Source organism: Leptodactylus fuscus, chromosome 3, assembly GCF_031893055.1.
Source record: "Leptodactylus fuscus isolate aLepFus1 chromosome 3, aLepFus1.hap2, whole genome shotgun sequence".
Classification (NCBI taxonomy): Eukaryota; Metazoa; Chordata; class Amphibia; order Anura; family Leptodactylidae; genus Leptodactylus; species Leptodactylus fuscus.
This window is the reverse complement of record NC_134267.1, coordinates 113,387,295-113,399,078: the sequence shown is the minus strand read 5'-3', so window position 1 is coordinate 113,399,078 and position 11,784 is coordinate 113,387,295. Positions and strand designations below refer to the sequence as shown.

General features: G+C 39.6%; 1 protein-coding gene across 1 annotated transcript in view; it reads right to left on the bottom strand.

The window, feature by feature from the left end:
- Nucleotides 1–7,710: 7,710 nt before the first annotated feature.
- ASCC3 (activating signal cointegrator 1 complex subunit 3) overlaps nt 7,711–11,784 on the bottom strand; it is a 454,027-nt gene continuing 449,953 nt past the window's right edge. Inside the window, exons 40-42 of the mRNA XM_075268175.1 lie at nt 10,804–11,010; nt 9,000–9,175; nt 7,711–8,914 (exon numbers count right to left, since the gene is read on the bottom strand). Coding sequence (XP_075124276.1) covers nt 8,767–8,914; nt 9,000–9,175; nt 10,804–11,010 — 531 coding nt within the window. The 3' untranslated portion in view covers nt 7,711–8,766. The remainder of the gene's footprint in view (nt 8,915–8,999; nt 9,176–10,803; nt 11,011–11,784) is intronic.

The window sequence follows — 11,784 nt, the reverse complement described above, 5'->3', positions numbered from 1 at the left end:
ATGCGCCAATCCCATGAAACAGGCTCAGTCAATACTGTATCCATAAATATTAGATATAAGTATCTGTCTATCACTGTGCATAATTCCCTCAGAAGTATTTTGAAGGCAGCGCTTTCCTTTTGGGTTAAACAGTTGTTTAATGTTGCTGCTACTGAATTTTATTAAGTAACTACTGTAGAGAAGAAGGTATTTAATAGATCTGCCTTTTCCTCATCCTCCTCCACTATTACACCAAGATTATTTTTGAGAGGGCCGAAATTGTCTGTTTTTATTTTCTTATTATTTATGTAATTGAAGAAAAAATTTGGATTATTTTTTACTTTCCTTGGTGTGAAGGATCATGCCTCACCAAAGCCACTCTGGCACACCTGTTGATCACTCTTCTTCCTTAATTTCCACTCGTGCGCCGCGAGTGTGTCCGGGCCTTATAGGATAATACAAAACAAGCTTTCTAAATTTTATATATTTATTAACCCAAGTGGGTCGGCACTAGCCACTTAACATATACAGAAATATATATCAGTGGGTGGCAAGCAAATACAGTTACAATACAATAAAATAATATGGGATTAAAAGATAGAAAAGGAATAATACCAAATCAATCTCTGAAGCCTGTCTCCTAGGCCCCAGTGTACATGCTTAATCTTTAAGAAATCCTTAGCCTTCTCACATGGCTTCCAGCAGCAGAACTCCTTTTATTTCCCCTCTGCATACTCCATTTCCAGTTTTCATTTGCCCATGAACTAGTAATTGGAGACTAGCTATGTAGATGGCATATGTAGAAATAAAGAGATTCTGCTCCCTAACTTCCTGTGACTCACATTACATGGCAATACTGAACATCACTGGTGTGAATAAAGCACTTGGGCTAAGCTAGGAACCTTACTGCTAGCTGTAGCCACATGTTTATGTGTAGCACTAACACCATGTGCTTGCTGGTAGACTAATTTTCTTCCTAGATACTTGTGTTATGCCGTATCTTTACGGATTAATGTTCTCACCTCCAAGCTTCTTTCTGCCAATTCCTGTCTTCCTGTGTGCAAACAAGTCTGCTTCTCTAGCCACACCCTGGCTGAGCAATACTTCAGTTGTCTGAATCATTATCTGATGTTTGGAAGCATGCATGCTATTCTTTTGCTTTTTGTGTTTGATGTATGTTTCTGCTTTGTGTCGGAGTTATGTCTGTAATTCTGTGTTTGCATTTAACCTTCTACATTGTAACCTCGTCTCTGTAATTGCCTTTGTTCTTCCATCATTTGGGCATCTCTACTATTGTGTGGATATATATGTTCTCCTATCTTCCACAATTGGACACGTCATTCTGTATGCCACGTTTGACCTTCAGACTTCTGTATCTCTGCTACCTGTGATCTTCGGGCGTCTGCTATGAAAGTTTGGCCTTCAGCCTTGCATTATTTTAGTACCACTGCTACCTGTGGCTTACAGGGTTTCTGTTATGAATGTCTGACCTAGGGGATTCTGCTATACCTCTGCTACTACTGACCTTTGGGCTTCTGTTATTGATGTTTGGTCTATTGGCTTTGTTATATGTCTGCTAGCTGTGGCCTATGGGCCTTGCACTATGTATGCACCTCTTCTTCTGGTCTTGATGTCCTACTTTGGATTCTGGTTTTATCTCCAGCTGTCGGCTATCAGGATGTTATAGTGTATTTCTGATTTAGTGCCTGTTACTAGTCCTGAACGCTTGTCTGTTTTAACTTATTGTTTGTATTCTGACTGCTCTGATTTTAGTCTGTATACACTGTTCGTGTTCTGCCTGATACTGTAGTGTGCTGCACCATACTCCCTGACCTGTTTGGTCAGCACCATAGTAGTGAGTTCACACTGCTTTTTTGCAGTTAAAACAAACTGCCTCCAAAATCAGCTGTTTTCAGTGTTTTTTTTTTTTTTGTATTTAATGTGGTTTTTAAATTCAGCCTATGTTTAGTATTTTTTGCAGCATTTTTGGTGTTTAGTACTTTTTAACCTCCCATGGGATTTCAGTACTCATTCTACCTCAAGATAGGTCAGGAAGCTTTATTTTCCCAGCTAGCTGAATAACCCCCCCCAAAAAACAGATATGAAAAATAAACAGGATGACAGAGTATGGGCCTAAAACAGAGTATGGAGCTATTTCCTATCCCTTTAATATGGGTGTATCACTCTTGAATGTTTTTTTTTTTTTTTTTTTTTTTTTAATAACATATTTACAGTCTGTACACCATAATAATGTGACTGCTGGTGTTCTGACCAGTAGGAACCCTACAGATTATGATAATGGGAGTGAAAAGATTTTTTCCTCATCTCCGGTTCAACAGAGTGTAAAGGATCTAGCACACGGCGTACATGTCCCATGTGGTTTCAGTGTTTGTCAGCAGGACATCTATGTATCTAGAAAGGGTGATGTGGTGCTCACATGTACAAATGCAATCACCTGACATTAGTTCCCGATAGTTGGCCAACCATTGGCCCATGTAATAGGGTCTTAACTATCTATCACCAATAAGAAAAGGAATCCCACTCACGGGATCCATGATGTTTACAGTGGTCAGATAATAACTGATCACTCATTTTTAGCATATCCGGCTGGTTAAATCTGGAAACCACTGTTCACAGTATCTCAAGACAATCTGAAACAACAGTATCCATGGCATATGTATGTATCCGTATCACTTAGGTAGGCTGTTGTGACTGGTTTGACACAGTGTGCCTGAAATTATATTACTTTCATCCCTTGATAACGGTTTTCAACTTTATTTACAGCGTGACATGGACACTTCCAAATTACTGGAAAAGTATCCATGTTCATAATAACCGCTTCATCCCCCGATGACTAATTCTGTCTTTAGATCCATTTTTATTACAGCTTCCTTATCTTACTTCTTTATCTTCACCCTTTAATGAATCCTTCCTGTGGCCAGAAAAGATTTCCTTTCCTTGTTTCTTTAACCTGAACACTAAGCAGTTGACAGTCCTTCAGGCTTAAATCACAGCAGTGTAAAGCACCGACACTGTAATGAATGCATCACCACACACATGGCACAAGGGATTGCTCTCAAGTGATTTATTTCCAAACTTTAATATTATTACGTTCATCCTTTGCTAAATACTTCAACGTACTGTTTAAAATGTTAACCTTAACTACCGGCTGAGGTTTTTACTCATGCCATTGAGTTTTTAAATACTATATGCAGACAATGGATAAAATGACATTGCTTAAAGGATATGACTTCATATTGATGGCTTGTCCAGCACCTGGCACTCCCAAGATCAGCTGTTTTCTATAGTGTGTACAGAGTTGTGTTTTATTCCGGATCTGTACACTGTGCAGTGAATGCGTCTAAATCAGCTTTCAAAAAGCATCAATGAAACGCCAGCGCATAACAGGACAGTGAATAGAAAGAGCATTTACCTCTTCTATCCTGCTATCTCATGAGTAGAGACAAGATGTATCCCATCTGCATCATAGACAGGCCACAAACAGGTTAGGGACAAGATGTAACACAAATTAAAGGAAAAAAAATGCAGACACAGGGACCTGTAGTAGCTTGATTGATACATACATTCAATTTTTTTTTTAATTTTTTTTTTCAAAACAGTGGCACAACCTGTCCATCAAGGATCAAGCAAGATACTGTACTCTTACAAAGAGGAATCCATTGAGAATAAGTGATGTGAGAAGGTGACAGGCAGAGTGCTGGAGTCCCGGCATATCAACCCCAGGTTTCTGACATATGTGTGGTCCTGGATGGGTCCTGTGTAGGCCTCAGCCTAGGTGTGGGTCCTGGGCTCATTACTGGGCCGTATAAGGCTGCAGATTCAGGGCAGATCCTGAGAGTCAGATGAGGCGCCTGGGTCTCTCCTGAAACACTGAGAGTCTGGTGAGACTGTACTGTGCTACTTTGTTTTGTTTGTGTGGTTGATAGTAAGCCACAAGTATATTTAGCATTATACTGTTAAGTTAGTACTCGGACGACCAGCATTTTCTTTGTTTTGCCTAAAGTTAAGGCTGTTTTTCATTTGCTCATATTTGTACCTGAAGTGAAGGTATATTTATATTGCAGGTTTTTTTCCAAATAAACCTGTCTGCACCAGACAATAAGTCTCTGTCTCGACTGGTTGGGTCCGCACCATTGTACTTACCAAGCTACCTTCCCCACACTGACTACATCATAAATGCTTCAGAAAGAAGGACCACAGAACAGCTTCAAGCCCTCTGAAGATAAGAACACAACAAAACATTGATGTATATCCCAATATGAGGAGGAAAAGAGAAACAAAAATAAGAAAAGGGCTGTCAACAAATAGTTGAAACAGATATTTAAAGTGAAATTAATAACTAGACCGCAGCACATCAAGTCAGCTCTGCAGGCAGATAGGCTAGAGTAATCTAAAACAACTACCTGTATTTTCCCCTTGTGACTCAATGCTACCATTGCTGACATGCAATGGTTTTGTCAATAAGTAAATTACCTCTCATGAGCAATGAGAGTGTTGCTGCTTACCTTTTTGGATCAACTGCATTGCCCTCTCTGCACCAAGAAGCTCATTTACATAATGACAAAAACAGAGATATCAACAACAAAGGCAAAATTTCACAAGGGTAAAACACTATTTGGTTAATGTGACCCTAATCTTTCAATCTGCGTCGGCTGGAATCTGGTGGCACACTTCCTTTGAAGCCTATATTTAGGTGGCTGTATGGTGTACCACTTCGCATTAACACCTGAAAAGGTTGTAGACATTGCTACATATCATATTCACATGAAACAGTCAACCAACAGGTCGATCTCTGCCCTGTTCTGAACACCTTGTTTGTTTGCTTTTTTTTAACAAATCAAAATCCATGATTGAGGACTTCCCCTCAGAAAGTCTGGATACCAAAGAAGTTAAACGCTTTTTCCCATCTCAGTGTCTCAGCAGTCTGCCTGCAGTGTCTGCTTCTCACTCCCTGTATTTATCCCCCCCCCTCTGGCTGAACGGGACATACAACACTTATACAGGTCAGATAATATGCAGATGCTTACAGAAGGGACTCAGTGTTATCTGTGTTTTTACATAGAGAGATAACAGACTCGGCTTTATCAGCAAACTACAATTAGCTGAACGATTGTCCTGCCGGCAAGAGCAAAGAGTGAGTGACGTTATTTGTTCTATAGGGCGGTAGTTATAGAAATGCTTTGTAAACAATGGAAGGAATAAGGTCACATAGCAGGCAAACAAAGCAGCATTTCTAAAACAATATATTTAGGAAAAGTCTTCAATTTACATAAGTTACTAGTATAGATAGGATCCTTGAGATGGGACAAGCCCTTTAAGTGTCAGGCTGCCTGACTCAAGGAGAGCTTTTATTGTGGATATTCTAACCAGTTCTGAAAATGAAGAACAATTGTACTGGCATCCCAGCATCTATAGACACTGTATACACTTTCTGGGGGTTAATTCAGCGGCATAAACAGACACGAGAAGACACTGTCGGCAGCTGAAATATCATTACTCTTTATTTGCATATTGCTCCTGGGTTACACACTCATAAATATGTATAACATTCTGAAATCAGCAAAAATATACCTGGAAAGAATTTGTATATTTAGGCTTTAAAGACACTGTCTATGTATATTTGTACATAAGCGCTTTGCTTGTGATTTCTCTGGATGTTACAATCATGTGCTTTTAGATTTATACAGCAATAATAATCTTTTATTACTTTCAGAACCCAGTTATTTACATACTAGGGATATCAAGTATGCTGAAAGCACCAAGTCTGGTTACCCTTAATACTAATACAGACGCAGTCTCTGAGATCAAACCTTTACACCTGGATGGACATGAGGGCAAGTTATTCATAGAAATACTCTTGTGTAAGCAGAGGAACATCTGAAGATTGAGTGTAACAATTACTGAAAATGAAAAAAAAATCAATGTAAACTGATTCAATTCTATAGAATTTTTCATATTTTTCAAATACAACAAAAAGAAGATAAAGAAGTAAAAGGCACGAAGAAAGTAAAACGTAAAAGAAGTAAAAATAACCAAGTTATTTCACAGATAGTCTTGTTGCTGAGATCACGCTCTAGTGATATTCAAACTCATCATACAAAATAAAGTTTTTCAGAAATTAAGAGAAAGATTTTCCCCATTTTTTCCACAGCGGCATGGTCACATTACTTCCTTTTGCACCTTTGCCTGCTGAAGGGCTCTAACCGAAATGACACATATACCTTGCTGAAATTTTGAATAATAAAAAGAATACTTCAATAACTCAGCAATCTGAGTGTATCTATAACCTAACAACTGGTCACCATAATCATACGTCTATTAAAGCCCAACTCCGAGGGTTATTCTTCACAGGGAATATTTATGTGTAGGGAACAATGTAGCCAGTCTCTGGGTGCACTGTTCATTTTATCTAGCCCAAAATGGGTCCTCTGGCAGGTCATGTGATTGTCAGACTGATCAGATGAATCATAAAACAGATGGAAGTCACTTTTCTATTCAGATCTCTGAGATCCTCCATTTATATTCTCATAGACCTTCATAGAAAGCAGGGACTTCTGAATATTAACAACCGTCGGAGTTGAGGCTTTGGAATTTTTAAGGTCACAGGCTAAATCATCGAAAAGGATCTGAAGATTCAATCAGATAACACAATATCAATCCTAATAATGAAAGAATTCTATTTATGATTCCACTGTTATAAGAACCACTTACCCTACAAACTATGAAAACTACCAAAGTGGAACTGACAACCAAAAGCCAAGTCTCTGGGACTTTCATGGAGATTATTTATCCTTAGCATAGGTTATGAATATCCGATTCTTGGGGGTCTGATGCCCCAAATCCCCACCAATTAGTGGACTGAATTTGCCATGGGGTTTGGACAAGCACTATGGCTTCTTCACTACTTATCAAGCACAGAGCCATGCATGTTATAGTTGCTGTACTTGGCAGGACAATATTAAAGTATCAGCAGATTACTAGTTTACTAAACTTTTGAATGAATGTATATGATAGAAACTGCCAATGAAAGATTTCTCAATAGTCATAGCAAACCATGTACTATGATCCTATGTAGAAGTATATAAGACACCATATGCGTATTGGCAAAGTCTTTACTGTGGAATGTGTGCAGTAAAAGTGGGTACATTTACTGTTAGGGGATCCACAGCATAACGCATTTGGCCAAATCCTTATCTATAGCAAGTATTGAGGCACATATTCTTCTAGTAAATTTTTGGCAGGTCTTGGCTTACAAGTTATTGTGAATGTACAAGGCCCAGGAGACTACTGGATACTAATGTACATCTTGCAAGACATTGTATTGTATTGCATCTTATCTTTGCTACTAGTTGTTACTTGTTACTATCATCTACTAGTAGCGGTCAGAAGAAGAGGGGCTTCCTTTCATTCATCACTATGCCACTGCCAAAGATAGCCAAGCACTGTTGTTTGCTTCTTTTTGGGTATGTTCACACTGAGTTTTTTGCAGGTGGATTTTGATGCCTCAAAATTCGCCTGCAAAACCGCTAGCAATTTTTTTCAGCTAGCAGAAAAAATATGCGACATGCCCTATCTTCACATAGATTCCGGAGCAGAGTCAGCCGTGGCATCTGCAGCTTGAAACACCCTCCTGCTTAGGCCCATTCCTTCAGGCCTAATCAGGAGCGGGACGCCGCGACGAGATGCCGATGTACTGCATTGGCATCCCGTCGCGGCTAGCCGCACAAAAAAGCCACATGGCGGAAAGGTTTTCCACTGTGTGAACTTATCCTTTGGCAGTCCAGGAAAAATGAATGAAATGGTGGATGCTCAACCAACCGTTCCACTCATACAATGTGAACCACTCTCCTTTTCTCTTGACTGGTGGGGCACACAGCGGATAAGACACTGTGGATAAGTGATAAGCTTAAAAACTGGAAAAGTCATTTGGTAAACATTGAGATCCATATCTGTAATGTACACATTAACAGGAATGTTTGATCGGTGTGAGATTTTATTTGTGTAAGGCTCTATTCACATTAGCATTATGGCATCTGTTCATAGTGGATACATGCCAGCTTTCACAGATTATAACAAATCTGAATGAATTCTGCTTAATAATACTTAGTTAGTAGAACCTATTAAGGTTTTTCCCTTTAAGGCTAAGGACCCACGTGGCTGAAAAGTTGCTTTTTGTTACAGATTTAGCTGTGAATTTTGAGCTAAAGACAGGAGTGGACTGAGCAGAAGTAGAAGTGTTCCCTTCGTATATCCCATTCCTTTTGCAGCCACTCCTGGATTTAGCTAAAAAAACACAACAAAATAAGCAGCTTTGCCGCAACATGAGGCCTCGGCCTTACAGAAAGAATAATCCTGCAGAAAATGCCATTCTTGATGTCAAAAAGAAAAATGGAGACTAGCAGTAATGTGAACAGAGACTGGGGTCATTCTGAATGCTATACACATTTCCATACAGTATTTTCTTAGAATAATTTTTACATAGCAAATACATTGTAATTCATCCCTAAGTATTAATGGGGGTGTATTTTTTTTTTTTTTTTACAGTTTACAATGCACAATTTCATGACATAAATGGTTACTACTCAGAAGGCAACTTTAGAGAAGGCCAATGTGGCTCTGCATTCCTCGGGCACCCAGTTACAAGCACGTTGTGTTGAGATAGAAACTCAACTCCTCTCAGGGAAACATAAAGTAATTCCTTTTTCGGAATGACCTAACAGATGTTTTCACAAAAAGCTTTCCCCTGGTAGAGTTGTAGAGGTCAGGTTACTTCAAGACCGGGTCACTCAGAGAGGCCGAGACCTCAGTGTTCACTTGGGCTGATATACTGGCTGGAATAATGTTGAGATACAAGTCATACTGTTGGTCCATGCCCAGGTAGCTGTCACTCATGAGATACAGTGTGTAGATGCACCTGAGAAAAGAAGGAAAGGAAGAAGCATTACAATAAAGCCTTGAGAAGCGCTGTTATATTACCTGTAATAGTCACTGCCGCTCACCTTCCAATATTATCTGGAGTGTAAAATGCAATGGACACTGTGCTTCTATTCCTTACATAGCCCACTCTCTTAAGTGCAACAAGTTCTTTCTTGTCCACCTCTCCCAGGATTAAAAAACATCCTTCATCCTTTGCCTTAGGAAATTTTGGAGCAATTGCTTTACTGTCCTGTTTTCCCTGAAAGAAATACAATATGAATAAAATGAAGGGTTAAGCAGCACTAGACAGTTAACTCTTTAACCCCTTTCCTGACAGAGCTCCATTTTTAAAAGCAGATGTGTCACTTTATGCGGTAATAACTATGGAACGCTTTAAGGGCGGGTTCACACCAGCGCCCGATCTCCGTTTTGCAGGTTTCTGTTTTCTGCCCGAGACACTGGACAGGAGACGGAAACCGGCAGGCAGTTGTCAAACCCATTTATTCGAATGGGTTTGAAAAGTGTCCGCCCATGAGCGCCTTCTGCTCTCCGCAGCGAAACTTTTTTTTTTTTTAACCAGACACAAAGTCGGACATGCAGGACTTTGTGTCCGGTTGAAAAAAAACGGTTTCGCTGTTCAGGCTCCAGACACCTCAGACAGAAGAGAAGATTGTTTGATCCTCTGACAAAGACAAGCAGCTCCTTCAGTTTCCTTGTGCACCATCCAATCTTCGTTACATACCCCTATCTCTGACCAGACCATTTAGGAGCATTTCACTTAAGGAAACTTGATGTCACTCTACTCTTTATGCGCCCTGCCACTGACTGACCTTACTAGTGTTATTAATGGGAAACCATTCCCAGAACTGGACTAGTAGTAATATAAGGGACAGTAACAGCTCAGCAATATATACAGGACATCCTGCATCCACATGTGTTACCTCCCATGGCAGGGCTTCTAAATGACATTTTTCAGCAGAATAGCTTTCTCACAAACAGCAGGGTTTCCCTGGAATGTCTACAGTATATTGGAACACTTCCTTGGCCTACTCGTCCACCAGATTCTTCACCGTACAAGTGCTACAGGACCATCTGCAACACCTATGGGCAAAGTGCTGCAGGATATCATACAGAACCTGTGTACCTCCATGCCGAATCCAGAGGTGGCCTAATACACTAGATCCCCCTTTCAATTGTACAGTTTTCCCTTATAAACTTATCCTCTAATATTGTAATCACATATATCATCATTACGTTCACACAGTTTATTCAATTCTAACAATTCCTTCTTAGTGTATTTTTTACAATGAGTGTAATTGTACTCTATGAAATAGCAATTCTGAAGCATCTTTTCTTACACCTCTGCTTTGTTCTGTTCCTCTTTTGATTCCTTTAGATATTGATCTGTTACTATTTTGGGGTGTGATGCTGCACTCCTATGAGACAACAAGAATGCTAACACTTTGTTGTCAATTAGAAATAACAGAAACAGCGTCAAGTAGGATTATAAGAAAAGATACTCCAGAATTGTTACTTTATGGAGAATACAAGTATTTACTAACATAGATATGTCCAGAGCGGTGACTGTCTATATCAAGCATATCATCAGAACAACTTCTCACAAAGATGGTTTATAATGGTGCCGCACTAATCTGTAAATAACTCCTTATACTCCCGCTATAGCGAACCCAACTCTGCAGATGCGTCTCAAGTCGGCCATACATATTAGAATAAATGCTGATCCAAAACTTGTTTCTTGTTGTCAGAACTGCAACTGACTGAAGCAGATTCTAAGAACTAACCCTGGCATGTATAGATCTCACAAGCTCATGCAGATCTTTAGCAAAGTGTTCCCATTATTAGTGTGTAAGCATGCTGGCTCTGTACCTTTCTGTGTCCTGCCCGTATCCGCTGCAGATTCACCTGCAGAACATACTCCTGATCAGCATGTAATGAAATCCATGTTTTCTCCTGTCTCCCTGGAAAAATGATAGGCACGGAGAGTTCATTGTGTGCTGGTACTGGATCCTCCCACCATCCTTTAATGGTCATCTGAATGTCAATCACTGGAAGATTTGATACAAAGTTCCATGCCTGCAACAAGACAGTAAGACAGAACAGCAGTAAGACACTGGGGCAGATTTACTATTGTCCTATACAATAAATCTTAAAAATAATACAGATAGTTACTGTAATAGAAGAATGTCTATACATATATATATATATATATAGTCACATTGAGTGTATATAGATTTTGAGTACTTTTTATGTGCAGGAATGTAAGACATTGTGCTGCAGTGTATTTCTTGTGTTTTCTCACTGTCCACTATACAGAAATGTACCATAACTCTACCCTGTATCCGAATAACGCAGCACCAACTGCTGTAACGTGTATCAGTTTTTCCATAATCCATTTACATACAAGCAACTGCTTACAAGCTATTATTTTGGCTTATATACTGCTTGTGTGATAAGGAAATCCACCGCACACACAACCATAAATAAGACTCCACACGGCAGATACATGTTTGCATACATATACTGACAGACTGTGGAAGAGGAGAGGGGCAGCGTATACGCTCAGTCTATTTTTGCAGGTACTAGGAACACCAGCCAAACATATTTATCTGAGGATTAATCTTCATCTATTGAATCAGACAAGGACGCCACCATGCATACAATTATTTAATTAGCAGCCAAATCCTCTTCCAGTTAGCAGCCGCTGCAGGCATACTGATGTGGCAAAAGATGCAAATCTCGCACTAGTACTGCTTTTTCTCATTACTACTGCAATTAGCACTTAAATTGATGCTTTAAACCTGCTAATTTCTGGAATAATTCTGAATTTTGATGTTACCTGGGATCGCC